Source organism: Melanotaenia boesemani, chromosome 18 (genome assembly GCF_017639745.1).
Source record: "Melanotaenia boesemani isolate fMelBoe1 chromosome 18, fMelBoe1.pri, whole genome shotgun sequence".
Taxonomy (NCBI): Eukaryota; Metazoa; Chordata; class Actinopteri; order Atheriniformes; family Melanotaeniidae; genus Melanotaenia; species Melanotaenia boesemani.
In genome coordinates, this window is record NC_055699.1 from 30,842,649 (window position 1) to 30,864,291 (window position 21,643).

General features: G+C 45.2%; 2 protein-coding genes across 9 annotated transcripts in view; both read left to right on the forward strand.

The window, feature by feature from the left end:
* The window catches only part of trdmt1 (tRNA aspartic acid methyltransferase 1), a 25,545-nt gene extending 18,688 nt beyond the window's left edge, over positions 1–6,857 (forward strand). For 3 of the 8 annotated variants that reach the window (XM_041968205.1, XM_041968208.1, XM_041968209.1), the window contains 2 exons: positions 5,278–5,407; positions 6,268–6,857. In XM_041968205.1, the coding sequence (XP_041824139.1) occupies positions 5,278–5,407; positions 6,268–6,401 (264 nt within the window). In that variant the 3' untranslated portion in view covers positions 6,402–6,857. The remainder of the gene's footprint in view (positions 1–5,277; positions 5,408–6,267) is intronic. The other 5 variants (XR_006008272.1, XR_006008273.1, XR_006008274.1 and 2 more) reach the window with 5 other exon arrangements.
* Positions 6,858–9,289: 2,432 nt separating this feature from the next.
* The window catches only part of cubn (cubilin (intrinsic factor-cobalamin receptor)), a 51,312-nt gene continuing 38,958 nt past the window's right edge, over positions 9,290–21,643 (forward strand). The window contains exons 1-17 of the mRNA XM_041968231.1: positions 9,290–9,387; positions 9,628–9,757; positions 13,030–13,116; positions 13,985–14,023; positions 14,108–14,209; positions 15,720–15,823; positions 16,837–16,963; positions 17,040–17,208; positions 17,319–17,450; positions 17,542–17,637; positions 17,708–17,832; positions 18,112–18,304; positions 19,160–19,278; positions 19,392–19,626; positions 19,763–19,944; positions 20,081–20,243; positions 20,523–20,713. Coding sequence (XP_041824165.1) covers positions 9,290–9,387; positions 9,628–9,757; positions 13,030–13,116; positions 13,985–14,023; positions 14,108–14,209; positions 15,720–15,823; positions 16,837–16,963; positions 17,040–17,208; positions 17,319–17,450; positions 17,542–17,637; positions 17,708–17,832; positions 18,112–18,304; positions 19,160–19,278; positions 19,392–19,626; positions 19,763–19,944; positions 20,081–20,243; positions 20,523–20,713 — 2,292 coding nt within the window. The remainder of the gene's footprint in view (positions 9,388–9,627; positions 9,758–13,029; positions 13,117–13,984; positions 14,024–14,107; positions 14,210–15,719; positions 15,824–16,836; positions 16,964–17,039; positions 17,209–17,318; positions 17,451–17,541; positions 17,638–17,707; positions 17,833–18,111; positions 18,305–19,159; positions 19,279–19,391; positions 19,627–19,762; positions 19,945–20,080; positions 20,244–20,522; positions 20,714–21,643) is intronic.

Genomic DNA, 21,643 nt, shown 5'->3' on the forward strand with positions numbered 1-21,643 from the left:
TTTGTACTGTATATACTACACACTGTATACTGTGTATACTTGTACTGAAACATGGATAGTCTGGTAACCTTCATACTGAAGCTAACAGCCCACCATACTGCCCACCATCTTGTTCCAGCTAACAGGATCTGCTACTGGGGTTTTGTTTTCTACTCCAGTCTGGACTTATGATCCTTCCTGGTGAAACAAATGAAAGAGGATATAACTACATGACCTTGTGATGTAGCCCAGGTTTCTCATTTCCCTCCATTTCCACCATGTTACACAGTTTCCATCCACACATTCAGGTTTCTCACCAGTAAACTGTGTTAAAAACACGTTAAAACAGGCAGAAGAGAAACGTCCTCACTGCTGTAACCAGAGATGAAGTCGTTAGGATGCAGAAACACTAAATATTAATAACTTACAATCTGCTGGACAATGAATGAAGCTCAGGTTTCCACCTGTTTCAGTCTCTGATGTGTTTACCTGGTGTTTGGTGGAAGTAAACACACCTGTCATCGATTCATAAACTAGTGATCATTAAATGTTCATGCAGACATTTTACAGCCAGATGCATTAAAACCTGCAAGTCTACAAACTATCGGCTGCAGCTTCACCATCACACTCATCATTTATGGCTTCATTAAACATTTATTGTTCTCATATTTTTATTCTAAAAAAAACAAGAGATCTGTTCATCTGTGTGGATTCATTTCTAAAAAATGTATTCTGGGCGTTACATCTTGAAAAAGAAGCTATAAGAATATGAAAACAATGAAAAATATAAGGAAATAGATTTATTCATGAGAAGAACAATAAAATATACAAAAAACTTCAGTGGATCTGATGGCAGCTCTACTCTGAAACCAGTAAACAGTCCTGAACTTGTGACGGAACCAGACTGGGACTCCTGTTAATCAGAGAACAACAAACATCCCAACCTGGTGGAAGAAAGTCATGTTCTAGACATTTCGTTTTTATGATCGTTGAAAACCCAGATCGTCATTGTGATTAAAATTCTATTAATCACCCAGCCCTAGCTCTACCTCCTCCATCCTAACGATGGGCTCTACCTCCTCCATCCTAACGATGGGCTCTACCTTCTCCATCGTAACGATGGGCTCTGCCTCCTCCATCGTACTGTCGGACTCTTGCCTCCTCCATCGTAACGATGGGCTCTACCTTCTCCATCGTACTGTCGGACTCTGCCTCCTCCATCGTAACGATGGGCTCTGCCTCCTCCATCGTACTGTCGGACTCTGCCTCCTTCATCGTGCTGTCGGACTCCGCCTCCTCCATCGTGCCGTGGGGCTCTGCCTCCTTCATCGTGCTGTCGGACTCCGCCTCCTCCATCGTACCGTTGGGCTCTGCCTCCTCCATCATAACGATGGGCTCTACCTTCTCCATCGTAACGATGGGCTCTGCCTCCTCCATCGTAACGATGGACTCTGCCTCCTCCATCGTAATGATGGGCTCTACCTTCTCCATCGTACCGTCGGACTCTGCCTCCTCCACCGTACCGTCAGACTCTGCCTCCTCCATCGTAACGATGGGCTCTGCCTCCTCCATCGTAACAATGGGCTCTACCTCCTCCATCCTAACGATGGGCTCTACCTCCTCCATCGTAACGATGGGCTCTACCTTCTCCATCGTAACAATGGGCTCTACCTTCTCCATCGTAACGATGGGCTATGCCTCCTCCATCGTAACGATGGGCTCTACCTCCTCCATCGTACTGCCGGACTCTGCCTCCTCCGTCATAACGATGGGCTCTACCTTCTCCATCGTAACGATGGGCTCTGCCGCCTCCATTGTAACGATGGGCTCTACCTTCTCAATCGTAACAATGGACTCTGCCTCCTCCATCGTAACGATGGGCTCTACCTTCTCAATCGTAACAATGGACTCTGCCTCCTCCATCGTAACGATGGGCTCTGCCTCCTCCATCGTACTGTCGGACTCTGCCTCCTTCATCGTGCTGTCGGGCTCTGCCTCCTCCATCATAACGATGGGCTCTACCTTCTCCATCGTAAGGATGAGCTCTGCCTCCTCCATCGTAACGATGGGCTCTACCTTCTCCATCGTAACAATGGACTCTGCCTCCTCCATCGTAACGATGGGCTCTGCCTCCTCCATCGTACTGTCGGACTCCGCCTCCTCCATCGTACTGTCGGACTCCGCCTCCTCCAGCGTGCCGTCGGACTCCGCCTCCTCCATCGTGCCGTCGGGCTCTGCCTCCTCCATCATAACGATGGGCTCTGCCTCCTCCATCATAACGATGGGCTCTACCTTCTCCATCGTAACGATGGGCTCTGCCTCCTCCATTGTAACGATGAGCTCTGCGATGGGCTCTGCCTTCTCCATCGTACTGTCGGACTCTGCCTCCTCCATCGTAACGATGGGCTCTGCCTCCTCCATCGTACTGTCGGACTCTGCCTCCTTCATCGTGCTGTCGGACTCCGCCTCCTCCATCGTGCCGTTGGGATCTGCCTCCTCCATCATAACGATGGGCTCTACCTTCTCCATCGTAACGATGGGCTCTACCTTCTCCATCGTACCGTCGGACTCTGCCTCCTCCATCGTACCATCGGACTCTGCCTCCTCCATCGTAACGATGGGCTCTACCTCCTCCATCGTAACGATGGGCTCTACCTCATCCATCGTAACGATGGGCTCTACCTCATCCATCGTAACGATGGGCTCTGCCTCCATCGTACTGTCGGACTCTGCCTCCTCCATCGTAACGATGGGCTCTACCTCCTCCATCGTACTGTCGGACTCTGCCTCCTTCGTCATAACGATGGGCTCTACCTTCTCCATCGTAACGATGGGCTCTGCCTCCTCCATCGTACTGTCGGACTCTGCCTCCTCCATCGTGCTGTCGGACTCCGCTTCCTCCATCGTGCCGTCGGGCTCTGCCTCCTCCATCATAACGATGGGCTCTACCTTCTCCATCTTACTGTCGGACTCTGCCTCCTCCATCGTAACGATGGGCTCTGCCTCCTCCATCGTACTGTCGGACTCTGCCTCCTTCATCGTGCTGTCGGACTCCGCCTCCTCCATCGTGCCGTCGGGCTCTGCCTCCTTCATCGTGCTGTCGGACTCCGCCTCCTCCATCGTGCCGTCGGGCTCTGCCTCCTCCATCATGCTGTCGGACTCCGCCTCCTCCATCGTGCCGTCGGGCTCTGCCTCCTCTATCATAACAATGGGCTCTACCTTCTCCATCGTAACGATGGGCTCTGCCTCCTCCATCGTAACGATGGGCTCTGCGATGGGCTCTGCCTTCTCCATCGTAACGATGGGCTCTGCCTCCTCCATCGTAACGATGGGCTCTACCTTCTCCATCGTAACGATGGGCTCTGCCTCCTCCATCGTAACGATGGGCTCTGCCTCCTCCATCGTAACGATGGGCTCTACCTCCTCCATCGTACTGTCGGACTCTGCCTCCTTCGTCATAACGATGGGCTCTACCTTCTCCATCGTAACGATGGGCTCTGCCTCCTCCATCGTACTGTCGGACTCTGCCTCCTCCATCGTGCTGTCGGACTCCGCTTCCTCCATCGTGCCGTCGGGCTCTGCCTCCTCCATCATAACGATGGGCTCTACCTTCTCCATCTTACTGTCGGACTCTGCCTCCTCCATCGTAACGATGGGCTCTGCCTCCTCCATCGTACTGTCGGACTCTGCCTCCTTCATCGTGCTGTCGGACTCCGCCTCCTCCATCGTGCCGTCGGGCTCTGCCTCCTTCATCGTGCTGTCGGACTCCGCCTCCTCCATCGTGCCGTCGGGCTCTGCCTCCTCCATCATACTGTCGGACTCCGCCTCCTCCATCGTGCCGTCGGGCTCTGCCTCCTCTATCATAACAATGGGCTCTACCTTCTCCATCGTAACGATGGGCTCTGCCTCCTCCATCGTAACGATGGGCTCTGCGATGGGCTCTGCCTTCTCCATCGTAACGATGGGCTCTGCCTCCTCCATCGTAACGATGGGCTCTACCTTCTCCATCGTAACGATGGGCTCTGCCTCCTCCATCGTAACGATGGGCTCTGCCTCCTCCATCGTAACGATGGGCTCTGCCTTCTCCATCATAACGATGGGCTCTACATTCTCCATCGTAACAATGGACTCTGCCTCCTCCATCGTAACGATGGGCTCTGCCTCCTCCATCGTGCCGTCGGACTCTGCCTCCTCCATTGTGGACTCTGCCTCCTCCATCGTGCCGTCAGACTCTACCTCCTCCATCGTGCTGTCCGACTCTACCTCCTCCAGTATAACCCCGGACAATGAATCCTTCATCATATGTGCAGCATCATTCATTAAAGTGTAGCTCCACCCCCTACGTTTTGCGTAACTCCACCCACTGCCATTTTAAAAAATCCCTAAAACTGCAGGGTTGGGGTGGGAGGTGTGGGGTGATCGGGGGCGGAGAGTGGGCGGGGCTGGATGCACAGGTAGAAATGATTGACAGACAGCAGCTCAGCTCACTGGCAGGATGCAAAGTGAGATTCACGAAGCAGCTACGCCACAGAGCATCTTTGAGGTGGAAGACTTCCCCTCCTGAACCTCCTCAGCTACACATGAACCAGGTGGTCCTGATCATATCAGTGTGAGCTGTTCGCGCTGTTAGCTGCCTTTCAGCAGCTCTGGAAAGCTGTGGAGACTCGCGGCAGGTTGTGGCAGCTGCAGGAAGTTGCTGCTGCTACGATTTGAGCTGCTGTCTGTCGCCAGATGAGGATCAGCAGGTAAAGAATACAGTCTGGTGTTACTTTTACACCCTCAGAAGCACAAAGCACGTGGCTTCCTATGCCTGCAAGGCGAGGACCCGCCCACCTGCATCAGGAGGGAGGGGCTGTAGGGTTTTTAAAATTTTCACATGATGTAGATAACCTATGTCACGAAAAACATAACCTGGTTTTACCCTGTAGAGGTCGCTATGAGCCAATTTTTACCCACAAAATCCCACTAAATAAATTTTAAAAATACTAATTTTATCAACAGCATATGTGGTTTTCATCACAATTAAGTAATACTGTTTTTTTACAGCTCAAACACCTTTTTGGGTGCACTACCCCTTTAACTTTCACACTGATGCTCAGTTATTTATTTTCTCTGTTTTTCCAGAACAGGTGAAACCTTCCAAACTCTCCAGTTGCATCTTTTGACGTAATAAATGATGAACCGGTTACTAATCTGTGTCCGTAACGAAGGTTGAAGACCGGGAAATGAATCAGAAGAAAGTGGCATCCAGTTAACTGAACCCTGGTGATTCTGATGGTTTCTTTGTGTGTTTACCAGATTGATGCTGTGTTCTCGGGTCTGGACCAGTTATCTGAAGAGGAAAAACTCCAGCAGCTACTGAAACTAAAGCTCCGTTATTTTACTCCCAGAGAAGTAGCGAACCTCATGGGCTTCCCTCACAGTTTCTGTAAGTCCAACCAGTTTACCTCTATGCCTCTGGTCCAGATTCCTGCATAGAGACAGGATGAGAAGTCTTCCTTCAAATCCCACAGAGATTTTACTGGTTTAGCTGCTTAAAATCCTTAATTGGTTTCCAGTTACTATCTCATCACTGGCAGCCATAACATCTAGATCTAGAATCAGGACTAAAACTAAATGTTCAAACACTTTCACATCCATCCGTCCATCCATCCATCCATGCATCCATCCATCTACCCATCCATCCATCCATCCATCCATCCATCCACCCACCCATCCATCCATCCATCTACCCATCCATCCATCCATCCATCCATCCATCCATCCACCCACCCATCCATCCATCCATCCATCCATCCACCCACCCATCCATCCATCCACCCATCCATCCATCCATCCATCCATCCATCCACCCACCCATCCATCCACCCATCCATCCACCCATCCATCCATCCATCCATCCATCCATCCATCCATCCACACACACACACACACACACACACACACACACACACACACACACACACACATACATACATATCTTATGTGAATCTGTGACATGAGTCTGATCTTTGAATGATGATTATATTATATTAGTATTAGAATCAGAGCTCTGAGTTATTTTAATATTAAATCATTAGTCCATTGGTTTTATTTGGACTTATTTATGTCCGGATGTCCCACCTCATCCTTCCTGATGGCTGTCAATCATTCACAAATGATTGAAGGAAGAAACTGTCCAATAGAGATTTAACTCTGTTCAATTATAGCAACTTTAATCTGATTATTGATCCTGATGGATTATCCTCTTCCTCAGTATTTATCTGTCTTCTCTCTTTCTGTCTTCAGCCTTTCCACAGCAGATTTCTACCATCCAGAAATACAGAGTCTTAGGAAACAGTCTCAATGTGGTGGTGGTGTCCAAACTTATTCAGCTGCTGCTGACACCACCCAGGTCTGCTGACACCACCCAGGTCTGCTAACGCCACCCAGGTCTGCTGACGCCACCCAGGTCACGTAACGCCACCCAGGTCTGCTAACACCACCCAGGTCTGCTGACACCACCCAGGTCTGCTGACGCCACCCAGGTCACGTAACACCACCCAGGTCTGCTAACACCACCCAGGTCACGTAACACCACCCAGGTCTGCTGACACCACCCAGGTCACGTAACGCCATCCAGGTCTGCTGACACCACCCAGGTCACGTAACGCCATCCAGGTCTGCTGACACCACCCAGGTCACGTAACGCCACCCAGGTCTGCTAACGGCTCCGTCCTCCAGGAGGAGAGAGAAGGACAGTAATGAGTGGGTGGTCTCAGTCCACTGGATGGGGTTGATAATGTGTTCAGGATGTTTTCTGGATGAATGAAGGACGAAACCCTGAAAATGAGTTTCTGTTTCTTATTATTTTATTGTGAGAATAAAAAGTATGTTTTAGTAATTTTCTGTCTGTCTTGTTTTACTTTTTAATAAAAGCTGCATTGTTTTATTCTCCAGGTTATGTCAGTGTCTTCCAGCTCAGTCCAAGAGTCCAGATAATAATCCAAAGTCCTTCCCCAGGACTCGGGACAAAGGTCGATTCAGCTGGAACAACAACAAACCAGCAGGAACCACCGAAGGGAAAACGAAAGAAAAGGCACAGTCTGGTTATGACTCAAAAGTTCGGGATACTTAACTTTCATGTGAAACTTACAGAAAATATAAAGTTGATGCTCCTCTGATCTTATATGATGACTGAAGTAGAATAATGATGTAATTCCTTCACCTGGAGCTAACCTACCAGCAGTGGAGGGGAAACAACATGAATAACGTGTTAGCTGTGGTCTCAGTCTGAAGATGAATGAATGAATGAATGAATGAAAAATACTTTATTAATCCCAAAGGGAAATTCAATATTGTAGTAGTAGTAATTTTTTAGTAAAACAATCACATTAATTAATTAAGGGCTTTGTTCTTCAGCCTGATAGCTGCTGGAAGGAAGGATCTTCTGTATCTCTCTGTCTTGCATCGGACTTGAACAAGCCTCCCACTGAACACACTCTGTTGTTTCGTCACGGCGTTGTGTAGAGGGTGTGAAGGATCTTCCATTATCTTCGTCAGCTTGTACAGAATTCTTTTTTTGATGATCAACTCCAGCGGCTCCAGAGTTACTCCAAGCACAGAACCGGCTTTCTTGATCAGTTTGTTAATTCTTTTCAAGTCTCTGGTTCTGATGCCGCTGCCCCAGCAGATTGCTGCAAAGCTGATTGCACTTTCAACAACAGACGTTTCCCATAACAACCGTTGGAAGAAACGGTTTGAATCGCCATCGTTTTTCTCTCTGCCTCGCTCCTGCCCTGCATCCTCTTCTCTTTCTTTTCAACTCCGTTGGGATTTGAAGTGTTGTTTCACTGATAATCTTGAGTTTGGAGAGTTTTATCAGTTGATCCCGATGGTAAACAAGTCTCGTTGCCATGGAGACTCACAATAACAAGTCTTGCAAAAAAGAAAAATATTCAGAAAAATCTCCCGTATAGCACAGCCTCTGACCAGCGCGAAAAAATCTACCCGAACAGACACAGATTGACAGCTGATGTCTTAAAAAAGACGGCTATATTGCAAAAAATCACAAGTTAAAAACAGAGCTACTACAATTGCTGCTGCCACCTAGCGGCGCATTCTAGAATGATGAAGAGGAGGATGAAGAGGACCGTCCAGGACATTTAGTGCTGCATTCATGGTTCAGAAGCTCCTTTTTGTGGTTGATCATCCTGTTATAAAACAGCATTAAACTCCCCTCCTGCCTTTCTAATACTAAACGGTTTTATTACGATGACTGGACACGGAGGCTGCAGTCAGCTGCTAACATCATCGCCTCATTATGGCTTTTATTTTATTTAATAATGGTGTTAGTTAATATTCATTTCAAACATAAAAACTAACTCACAGCATGTTTTATAATAAATACTTCACCAGTAAAGTTTAGAATAAGTATATAAAGTCCACCTGAACAGGTTTTAGCTTCATTCTGACATCATACAGAAACCAGCTAATTTTCTGTGTTTCTATACTTTCTGTCCTCATCACCTTCACAGATCTCACGATTCATCGAGACATCGGTCACATTAAAATGTTGACGTGTTGCTGCATCAGATTCTCTGTTGGCTCATTTCTTCCCTCATGTGGTGAAACGTCTGTTTCATCTGATCTTTATCTTCTACTGGGAATAAAATGTGAGTTGATGGGATTCTGCTTTACACAGAAACCAGGCCTCTTGGGGTTGTAAATTGAAACAGATATTATGGTTATTGATGAGTTAATTATGTGATTCTTGTATAAATGAACTGATTTATTATTATTATTGTTGTTGGACTTAAGCTGCAGAAAAGGTCAAATAAAGTTAACTGTGTGAAAATATGTGTGCATGTTCATGGTGTGATGATCTGATGTGAGTAACCTGCACCCCTGAGCAGGACCACCATCAGCTGGGCAAGGGAGGAGAAAAGTTTTAGAGATGGAGGCAGCAGCTTTATAAAGCCTTCTCACGCCTCCTCCATGTTTGATCGGATGAACTGGTTGTGTTTGAAACCAGTTTCTGGTTTCTGCTGATCCGCCTGAGGAAACAGACTTTCTTCTCATTTATGACGTTCGGCCTCTGCTGGTCATATGAAGCAGGTTACTCATCTCCCACAGTCAGGTGAGGGTGTTCTGACTCAACAATACAGCAGCCTTAAACCACAGTAAACCATAATAAATAAACCAGTTTACCCACTTCACTGAGTTAAAATGGTCACACAGCCAGGTCAAAGTCTGAGGAGTCGGTATTAGAGTCGGGCTGTGCTCGAAAGCCGTTAAAGTCAGTCAGTGTTCATGAAGACATCCGTCCTCTATGGCTGGGACCCTGCAGCTCTCATGGCTCTTCTTCATACTCGTCTTCCTCCTGGTGGCCCTGCAGGGAGAGCCGAAGGACAGCAGACAGCAGACACAGTGAGTCTGGCTCAGATACATTAGGTTAATAATAATTTATAAAAACAAAAGCCTACTACAACATAATTTCCCTCTGGGTTTAACAAAGTATTTTCCATGTCATTAGCTTCAGTTTTGTTACTGATGAACATGTTAACGTGGGGCTGGTCCATCATTTAGAACCAGTCTGGAAGAGTTTGCATGCTTGTGATGGTGTGATGACGTTAACTCCATTAAATGTTGTTGTGTTTTTACTCGTAGGCCTCGGCTCCTGTCAGATAACGGCCACCTTGTCTTCACACCTGGAGACAGTAAGGACATTCGCTTCCAGCCCTCCGGATCTGGCCGGGTCAAAGTCGGGGATGAAGACCTGACCCAGCTGTTAGAGCAGGTAGGTGATGCAGTTAGACCTCAGTGGAGATTGTATGACAGGAAAGACATGATTTCTCATCACGGATCTCCCTGCACTATAAAAAACTCATTTTTACAGTAAATACCTGGCAGATTAGAGTTTGTAAAAACCACCATTAATTACTGTAAACATTACATATTACAGTATAATACTGGGAAGCTTTAACATATTTTTATTGTAAGTGAGTTTGTGGGGGAGAAAATCAACAATTAACTGTAAGCCAGTCATTTTTATGGTATTTTATTAAAATTATAGACGTTACCTGGCAACTTTAAAAAGCTGTGATTAATTAATAACACAGCATGATGCTGTAAAATTTTTTACAGTAGATTTTTGTCTTTTAGCCTCTGTTACTTCAGACAAAACTTTTATATAAAATCACCTATTAAATAAAACCAGAGTCATATATGTTTCAAAATAATGTATTTACAATTACAGCTATAAAAGACATGCTCTGTGCTGGTCATGACTCAGAATCAGTAAATATTAAAGCTATAACATAAACAGGTATTTAAACATTCTCATATAAACCTTTAAATGCACACACAAGGCTTAAAGGTCCAGTCAGAGGTCTGGACTTGAGGTAGAACTCTTTAAAAAATTCAACATTTTAAGGTTAAGTTTGGCTCAGGTGTTAAAGGTAAGTGGATGGAAGCCGCTGACGTGTTGACTTCTCTTCCCCCTGCTTTGTCCGACACACTCTCATAGCAGCAGTATTTAACTGGAATATTGTGGCTCCAACATGCAGATCACAGTCTGCCTGTAACGTAAATCCAAGCTACTAATCCTGTGAACCACTGTAGTACTTTTGTACCCACAATGCATTGCAAAATACAGTTTAACTAAACGGTTAAACAGCGACTGTGAGAACAACGATGCTAACAGAAGGAGGTACACGTGAAGTCTCTCCATGAACATGTTTACACAGAAGCCACACGTTTCCTGACATGTTTCCTGCTGCTTCCCAGCCAGCGTCTCCATGTGGGGCCCAAAAGGGTTCGATTTGGGCTATGTGTGTACTGAGTGGGCATGGGCATAAACAGGGTGAATTTAAACAAACCCTCACCAAGTTGGGCCCCAGCTGAAACCCAGTCAGAACCAATTTGAAGGTGAGGTCACCATGGAAACCGTGGACAAACCCACTTGGGACCCTTATCTGCAGCCCAGATTTAACCCTTATGGGCCCCAGATGGACATGCTGGCTGGGTTGTTTTCCTTTTTTATCCTGTTTACTCAGCATCTCACCAACAACAACGCCTTATTATAATGATCCAAACTATGCAGTAAAGCTCACTCATTATAACATTATTACGAGTTTTTACTCCGCCACAGCCTGCTGCCTCTCACATGAGTTGGTGAATGATTAAGAGGTCAGGACGCAGACACAGCAGGACCAAAGATCAGCGAGCTGACCTCACGGCTTTATCATGATGATTTCACACGGTCACAAACTTCATATTCTAATTAAATCTGCTGTTTTTACCTGAAAGTTTGCAAACTGTGCAGACAGATGTGATAAGTCAACACAGGAGAGAACAACTTCAGATGTTTAAGACACAGAATTAATACTGATACGGCACCATCACTCGACAGTCACCCTCAGGACACCAAATATGTATTTTCTGTTTTATCAGTTCAGTATGTCCTTCAGTTTAAAACCTAATTCTATGAAACTTGTCAAAAATGTTTCTTTTATTATTATGTCTATAATTCCACGATTCCTTTTTTGTGTGATGTATAGGACAGGAGATATGAACAAGACACACACTCTTTGCTCTTGGAGCCAATTTGGTCCCATTGATTCCCATTATAACCACATATTTTTTATATGCTATTATCCCGACAGATGAAAATGTTTTTCTCATAAATTATATATTTATATATATCATTTTTTTTTTATGTTTCTGTAACACTTTTACGAAGGATACCATGTTTGTATCTCAATGCAAAGAGTGCAAGTTTTTTTTAAAGGGGCCTGAGGGTTGGACCCTGATTTAGATTTAAATTAAAATTAATATTGACATTTTAACACACTGACTCACTTCAAACCTGAGTTACATCTTATTTAATTTTTCAATCCAACTTTATTTGTTAGCATTTTTTATACTATTTTTTTTTATTCTTCCAGATTCTTCCTGCTTCCTGTTCATTACACAGTTTAGTTTCTGTAGAGGAAAAAGCTAATGGAGAACCTCCACCTGGCTTTCCAGTCCTGTTCCACTTTTACCATCTTAAGAGAATAAAGAATGAATGTAACACCAAGCATTAAACAAGAATAAACCATAAAAGAGGAAACACAGACACAGTTAAAATATATAGATTAATAAATGAATAAAAGCCTCATCTCACCCCCACAACCTCGACACGAAGTCCAGTCCAGTGGTCCAGTCTAGTCACAAAGACGTGGAACAGGTTTTATCTTCACCAGCTGGACTTTTAAGACCGGACTGGAAATCATTTTACTCCCTTAGAGCCGGAATTCATTTTCAGTTATATCAAACAAAATGAACCCAGTAAAAACAGGCAAAAATAAACAAAAATAAAAGGAATAAAATGAAATATAATTAAATAAAAAAAAAAATATATATATTACATAAATAATCTAATAATGAATACATAAAATTTAGTAAATAAATAGAAATAAATCAATAAAATAAATCATTTGAATACAGCAACTTTATTAAATGTCTGTGTTCATCTTTCTGTTAACATTCATGTGAAAGGTTTGGTTTAAATAAAGATTGATTGAATAATAACTGTAGGAGCATGAAAACCAGACAGAAGGTCTGAAAGGTCCACCTGGGAAACAAAGAGCAGGTACTGAAGCAGGTGGGACTTGGGTTTGTGTTTTTCCTCCTTTTTTCCATTTTTACCCCAAAGTCTAGAAAATAAGAGAAGAAACGTTTTCTGCTTCCTGTTTGTTTTTTGTTTTTGTTTTTGTAGTAAAATAAATAAACAGTATAAATGTCCCTTGGCTGGCTGGACCTCCTGGGTAAAAGGGGATCCAGGTGATCCAGACTGAAAGTCCTTTGCAACATTACGGTGGGGTCTGGAACCGGTCTTCTGGACTGGGTGGTGGTCTCTTAATAATCTTTAACTCCAGGAGGACCAGATTATACGGCTGCTCTGTGTGGCATTTTACTCCTCCTGGATAAACTGGATCCTCATGGGTCTCAGGACTGGGGCCACGATGATGTACGAGTTCCTCCAGCAGCATTGATTCAGTTTATATCCAAAATGTCTGATTTCAGATCAAAACCAACAAAGAAGAAATAGATGATATCAAGGCTCATGGAGGAGGCGACGTCACCAACCGGTTAAACCAGCTGGACACCAAGGTGGGAGGAGCTACCTCTGCTTGGATGGAGGGCAGGACATGGGATCATTTCAGGACCTCTGGATCAGGATCAGATCCTCCTTTTGATGGGAGAAGTTTTATTTATGCACATGTAACATGAGAGGAAATAATCACATTAGTAACACAGTTCTGTGTTTCTGTATTTGAGTTTAAAATGCTTGAACCAGGGTGGTTCAAAGAGCTTTACAGAAACATCAGAAAATAAGAAGCAGAATTTAACAATAAAAACAAAGAAAAAGAAACATTAGATAAAAACTATTTATATATATTATGTTTAAAAGTTCCAGCTTAAAAGAAACAGATGCAGATTTAGACTTTTTTAAATAACAACTGCTGACATGCAGCAGAGAACAGGGGGTCTTTAACCTGGATGAGCTGATAGCTATATCTTTATAGAATATTTATATAGTATAGATAATGTAACATATTATTTTAATAAATATTTCATATATAAAATATTATTAAATAATGAAAAAGCATCACTCTGCATGTATGTAGAAGTAAAATATTATATGTGAACAAAATGTGGTAGTTTTTTATTATTCATGCATTTAATGGTTGATATTTTATTTTAAAATCCATTATTAATAACTTTAGATGTAGTTTATATAAAAATGTTGCAAAATATTTGCTTTAGTTGATTTAATTCTGCTCATTTATACTCACACACATTTTATTTTATTTTATTTTATTTTATTTTATTTTAGTTGAGTTCAGTTGAGTTTAGTTTTAATCCCAAAAGAACAGAGGGTAATTAATCCTAATAATAAGGCTTTTTATCATTGACTCTGTCCATCTCAAAGTGATCATAAATGTGCACTAAAGCCTTTTTTCCGGATGTTTTCCAGGTGTCAGCGCTGGAGACTCAGGTGAATTCTCTTGAGCAGGTGAGTCTGTGAACAGGTTTGTTGCTCCCGCCCGGACGGAGGACTGGAGCAGACAGATCATGCTTCTTCTATGTGTTCCTGCAGACGGTGCAGAAGGTCTCCTGCAGCAGTAACCCCTGCCAGAACGGAGGAACGTGTCTGAACCTGCTGAACTCCTACCACTGCCTCTGTCCCAACAGCTGGAGCGTAAGTTCCCGCTGTTCCTTTGCATCATGGTGGTTACAGTTAGGACCACCTCACATTACTCAGAAACTACTGAGTCTATTTTATTTACAACTCTACAAACCGTATGAGGCCATCTGATCCTCACCAGCTCATGATCATTAGAGGATCCATCTTTCCAGGCTTCATCTCATGTGTTTAGGGGTTTGAACCAATCAGCATCCAACACAAATGGACAGGATTCATGTGTCTCAGCAGTGCTGGGAGAAAACCTTACTGATCCGGGTTTATTTTAATTCACCAGTTAGCTCCACTGGTCAGCAAAGACCTCCAATCAGGACTGGTCATGGCTCCATCGGACAATCATGTCAATGAAACTTCGTAAAGACTGGAAGTGTTCCAGTGTCTCCAGGGGATTAAACTAGGAAAACATTCATTGGAACTGGGAGGACAAAAAGGTCCAGTACTACTGGTCCTATTAGTAAAGGTCCAGTTCTGGGTTTCAGCTCATCTCAGATGGACGGGAGGACACTGACAACATTTAAGCTTGTTTTAGGGAACATGGACGTCTTCTGGAAGCTGGTGGATGTTTATCAGGCTAATGTGAGATATTATTCTACAAAACCTACAGCAGCAAGATGATGGAAACTGTTTCTCTTCTACTTGTGTGTAAAAGTTATGGGGTTTCTGTTACATTTCAGAGAACTTTCCAAGTTTTATAGAGTTTATTACTGTTCAGAGATCTGTTGGTAAAGAACTGGTCTGAAACCCAGATAATCATATCCAGATGATGGTACTGTATCTGATCCAGGTCAGATCACTACATCTGCTACTGGTAACCTGCAGCCCGGTACCACCCAGTAACCTACAGCCCGGTACCGCCCAGTAACCTGCAGCCCGTACCACCCAGTAACCTGCAGCCCGGTACCACCCAGTAACCTGCAGCCCGGTACCACCCAGTAACCTGCAGCCCGTACCACCCAGTAACCTGCAGCCCGTACCACCCAGTAACCTGCAGCCCGGTACCACCCAGTAACCTACAGCCCGGTACCACCCAGTAAGTTCTAAGTGAGGACCACCTCTATTAGGAACGGGTTGTTCCTGATAGAGCTGGCTCCCCCACCAGCCCCCTTATGGGGGTAAACCAGTGAGGACGGGACCAGAAACCCTGATGGAATAAAAAACAAGATCCATCAAAGGGAAGTGCCTGAGGAGGAGGAGGCCATGATGGCTGTTTGGCCCCAGCCTGGTCTCAGCCTGGCCATCTGCCCCGAGTCTGGCATCAGACCACCTCCAGGACCGTTTCCTCCTTGGAGGCTGCTGGCAGGGCCGGTCTCCAGGAGAAAGAACCATGATCAAACAGCACCCAAGCAGAACCAGATGGCACTCGTCATGGCAGGGCCTGCCTTCCTCTTAGCTGGAGCCACCAGCGAGCGTGGACATGACTGGATCTGCTCTACCTTAAATCCTAGCAGATAGAAATATGCTGCCATGTGGTAACTCTGTTCCTGTCTGCTCCTGTGTGTGTTATCAGGGTCCAACCTGCACCACCGACGTAAACGAATGCCAGACTTTTGCAGGAACATCTCAGAGTTGTCAGAATGGAGCAACATGCAACAACACCCCCGGGTCCTTCACGTAAGTCTTTCTGGGGGGTTTCTAGACAAACACATAAAAAGTTTTGTGTTGATGCCACACTTAATTATAATCTCCTCAGAGTTCAGCAAATGGCTGAAACGTGAAAACCAGATCATGTGGGATCATGTTGGGATCAAGTGGGATCATGTGGGATCGTGTGGGATCATGTGGAATCATGTGGGATCATGTTGGGATCATGTGGGCTCATGTGGGATCATGTGGAATCATGTGGAATCATGTTGGGATCATGTGGGATCATGTTGGGATCATGTGGGATCATATGGGATTATGTTGGGATCATGTTGGGATCATGTGGGATCATGTGGGATCATGTTGGGATCATGTGGGATTATGTTGGGATCATGTGGAATCATGTTGGGATCATGTGGGATCATGTTGGGATCATGTGGGATCATATGGGATTATGTTGGGATCATGTTGGGATCACGTGGGATCATGTGGGATCATGTTGGGATCATGTGGGATTATGTTGGGATCATGTGGGATCATGTGGGATTATGTTGGGATCATGTTGGGATCATGTGGGATTATGTGGGATCATGTTGGGATCATGTGGGATTATGTTGGGATCATGTTGGGATCATGTGGGCTCATGTTGGGATCATGTGGAATCATGTGGAATCATGTTGGGATCATGTGGGATCATGTGGGATCATGTGGGATCATGTTGGGATCATGTGGGATCATGTGGGATTATGTTGGGATCATGTTGGGATCATGTGGGATTATGTGGGATCATGTGGGATCATGTTGGGATCATGTGGGATTATGTTGGGATCATGTTGGGATCATGTGGGATCATGTTGGGATCATGTGGGATCATGTGGGATCATGTTGGGATCATGTGGGATCACCATCCTGCTGACTGAACGCTCTTTTTTCCACAGCTGTATGACTTCTCCTCGATCGGTGACTGAGACAGTTTCCAGTAACATGTCCTGTGTAGAATCTGATGATACTGGATGGTAGTAACAGATCCTTTCTACCTGCAGCTGTACCTGTTCTCCAGAATGGTCCGGGACCCTCTGCACTGTTCGCTATGATGACTGTAGGAACGCTGGACAGGACCTGTGTGTTCATGGCTTATGCATCGATGCAGATCGGGTGACACCTGGACAGGTAACTTACCTGGACAACTCTAACACTCAAATACTTGGACCAGTATTTATTCTTGCTCTAATGTTTCAACGAACAGCCCAAGTACCAGTGCATCTGTGAACATGGCTGGGAGTCTCCAGCTGGGAACCCGGCATGTGTGGCTGATGTTGACGAGTGTAACCTCCCCACCAAGCCCTGCTCAGCCAACCCTCCTGTGTCCTGCTACAACACCCAGGGTTCCTTCTACTGTGGAGCCTGTCCTGCTGGTAACACTGGTTTATCTGACATCTAGTTCACCAGTTTGGCTCAGATTAACACAGAAAACCCAAACACAGCCTTAGCCTGTGTCTATAAGATTGTTCTGAATACGTCTCAGGTTGGCAAGGCAACGGCTACAGCTGTCAGGACGTGAACGAATGTTTGACGAATAATGGCGGCTGCTCCACTGCTCCACTGGTTCAATGCCTGAATACCATGGGTTCCTTCCACTGTGGATCCTGTCCTCCAGGTCTGGTTGTAGGGCTGCAGATCTCTAGATAAAGAGGACAGAACTGAAACCATGACCAGCCTCATGTCGCGGACGTTTCTTGTCTGTGCAGGTTATGAAGGAGATGGAAAAACATGCACACAGAGTAACATCTGCTCCTCCAACAACGGAGGCTGCTACCCGTTAGCTACCTGCTCCTCCGCCCCAGGTGATACCAGGAGACACCTGCTTGCATTTGGATTTACACACTGAAATTAACACACTGCAATCTCCACCAGGTTCCAGCCTGCCCATATGTACCTGCCCACCAGGGTACGCTGGTAATGGTTATGGTCCAACTGGCTGCACCCCGACCAGCGACACCTGTCAGACCAACAACCCCTGTGTCAACGGACAGTGTGTGGTAAGAGTGTGTTTCTGTTACCGTTGCAGCTCTCGTCTGGATCGTTGTAGACATTTAAGCAAGATGTTGGAGTATAAACGTGAGCATCTTCAAATCTTTGTTCTTACTTTAAATTCCTAAACTTTCCTTATCTTGAAGGATGTTAAAGGTTAGAGATGTTCTCAGGAGCTTTCTTTAAAGATAATAATGAAACAACATGAGACTTCTCTTACTATAGTTTCCAGCTTCATACTAATCTACAAAACTTTACTAGAAGTTTGTCTCCTGTGTTTTCTTCAGAGTACCTCCTCGGCTCCTGGCTACATCTGTAACTGTAACTCGGGCTGGCAAGGACCCATCTGTGACCAGAATATCAATGAATGCTCAAGCAACCCTTGTCAAAACGGAGGGACCTGCGTCGACGGCGTAAATGGGTTCACTTGTACTTGCACGTCCCAGTGGACCGGCCCACTCTGCCAGACCCAGCAACAAGGTAACCTGCAGCAAGGTGTAGGGGGAGGGGCAAGCCTCGTCCAGTAAAGGGGATGTAAACAGCGAGGAAAAACTGATTCAAATATGTAGATTATTAGTTGTACTTTATGCAGCCCTCTTCTAAAACTCGGGGGTGAGGGGTAAATATGATTCCAGATTTTACTCCTGATTTCTCAAGTTCTCCATTTTAGGCATAAAAAGATAAAAACAATAAAAGAAACTTCAAATATTAAACTACAAATAATCTATATATGTTAGATAATATGTCTGACCAATCACACGGTAATAAACGGTACAGCATCAGTCTCATCAGGTACTTTTACAGACTCAGTTCTGGATGTGTGCCAAAATACCGCCTGACTGAAACTTTACGAGGTCAAACTTTTTCTGCTGTTTTGGGTTAAATATTTTGATCAACTTCAGTCCTGATCAAAAAAATTAAAATGTCAACTGAGTATCAGGATTTTTAACCCTTCAAATAGCAGTTTGAATCTGAACTCTTCATTTGGCCCTTTAACTAAATCTAGAAAACAAAGCAAGCAAAAACCTAAAACCAAAACAAAGAATGACTGCGTGTAACTCAGAATTACTGTAGGTTTCCACCAGGGGGCAGTAGACCAGCTCCAGATTGTGTTCAGCAGGAATTTTTACCATAAAACGATGAAATGGGTTTCAGAAACTGGGTGGATCTGATGCGATGGATTAGATGTTTAATGACTTGAGGAAGTAAACTCAGCAGAGGGTTAAGATCCGTGGACTTTGCTGGAGTTGTCTTCTGTCTGTAAAGACAGTCACCAGACAGTCACCTTCGCGGTGAAGCACGTGGAAGAGGTAAACGTCTGAATGTGTGTTGCAGAGTGTGGAGGCAGCCTGACTGGCCCCGCTGGCTCTTTCAGCTATCCAAACACCCCGGGTCATGATGAGTACGATCACCAGGTCAGCTGTGCATGGGTGATCCGCACTGATTCAAATAAGGTCAGTCCCCCAAACTCTGGTCCAGGAGGGGTCCTTCACTCACACAAACAGATCCCATAAAGGTTTGTTACTGGTGTGCTTATGTTTCTGATGCAGCCTGTTGTCCCCTGCAGATCCTGCGCATCACATTTCCCTTCTTCCATCTGGAAAACAGCGCCAACTGCAACTACGACTTTCTTCAGGTGCATGATGGAGACAGCGCCTCTGCGTTCATGATGGGAAAATACTGTGGAGAAAATAACCCAGCAGAACTCCTCAGCTCACACAATTCTTTATATTTCTGGTTTCGCTCGGACCATTCAATCAGTGGTGGAGGCTTCACAGTAGTCTGGGAGTCTCAGGATCCAGGTAACCCAGATGAGTTAAGATGATCAGGGAACCACTTGGAACATCTTGGCTAGAAGCTGGTTGGTCATTAGAAACCTTTTCAAGCACAAAGTTTGATTAATGGCCCGTTTTTCTTTGAAATGTCTTGTGTATTCAGTGTGTGGAGGTGAGCTAACGGCCCCCTACGGCAGCATAAACTCACCAGGCTATCCTGGAAACTACCCCCCTGACCGGGACTGCTATTGGATGGTGACGGTGGCGCCTGGCCTTCTCATTACCTTTGCATTCGGGACCCTCAGTCTGGAATCACATCCAGACTGCAGCTATGACTTTCTGGAGGTGGGAACTGCTCTTGTTTCCTGTATCAACAGTCTAACCTGACAGGTTTTTGGTCCTGGCTTGATGGCCTTGGTGTTGAGGTGGTTTAAGCTCCACTGCAGCGCAGCTTCTATCCATCTGTGATGTGTGTCTGTAGATCAGAGACGGATTTCTACCTGTAGACCCTGTTCTTGGAAAGTACTGCACTACTGCCTCACCACCACCTCTGCAGACCACTGGACCAAACGCATGGATCCACTTCCACTCCGACTTCAGTGTTTCTGACAGAGGCTTCCACATCACGTACACAACATCACCGAGTAAGTAGCTGAAGATGCTGAGGAGCCAGACTCCAAGTGGTCTCTCTGAGGGACTATTTCTACTTGCTCCAGTTGAGTCCTTTGACCAACATTTCCAGAAGAATGTCTGTTTCTGACTCCTAACTCAGGGATGAATTATTATGACGACTTAGTAAAGAACCAGCCGCCTGCTGGTGGTATAAAATAGTATATTTGCACCACAAGGTGATGCTAATGGAATACCTGCAGCTCCATGTAATTACCCAGAAGTATTGTGCTAACTTTACTGTGTTTTTCTAGGTGACCCTGGTTGTGGTGGTACATTCACAGACAGTGAGGGCATCATCATTTCCCCCAACTGGCCAAATAACTACGCCCACAACCGCCAGTGTATCTACCTGATTAGCTTACCATCAGGTGGGAAGGTTTCCCTCAACTTCACCCACATGGACCTGGAGAGTCACAGCGGCTGCTCCTTTGACTACGTGGAGGTAGGACACGATTTATCCACAACCAGGAGTTAATCCTGATTCGTCTGGATGAATATTCATCATGATTAATGACTTTGTTATAAAATGTCAGCCTTTTAAGTGGTTATGATTAAATGAGTTAGATAAGATGATTTATGTAGACGACCTTACCGAAGGATTGCACCACGTTTATAACTAAATGAGTCCAAATTCCAGGTTTAAAACAAATCAAACCAAATGAAGTGATTTCGGTTGTATTCTCCTGCATCGTCACCTGCAGGGTAACAGGTAAGATTGTTGTAAAGCTAAGCTAGCAAACAGCAGCAGGCTAACCTCCCTTTCTGGTCGCCTTCCTAGAAAAGTCCTCACCACTGCTGATGGAACTAAAAGCCACAATCAAACCTCAGCAGCAGTAAATGCATCTCTGCAACCACAAGGTCTACATGAACCCTTCTGGAGGAAATATCAGTAGAAATGAGGATGGCACACAGAACAAATGGATCATCTGGCCGATAACCAATCCCAGATGCAACATGTGACCATCTTCTCTGACCAGCTCTGATGAAGTGAAGCAGAACTGAATCAGAGGTCCTAGTACCGGTACAGTTCAGGAGACGTCTCTGGAATGGACATTTTAGCCTAGTTTGGTGGTCTGTTTGGGACCTCTGGTTTTGAAGTACCTGTACCCTGCTCGTGTTGAATCCTATGACTCGCACACCTCCAGTAAACACAGTGCTGGTCAATCAAACCAGAAGAGCTGACGATGTGAGACATGGTTGGAGTTTTTCCACAGTTCGGATCCGGGTTCAGCTCTGGGAACCTTATAAAGTTGATGTATGTGATGTCATAGATCCTTCTACATTATCCAGGAAAGATTTCAGTTCCTGGTACCTGGAACCATTTGCCACTTCAGACCGGCTTCTGGACCAGCTTCTGGACTAGTTCCTGGTA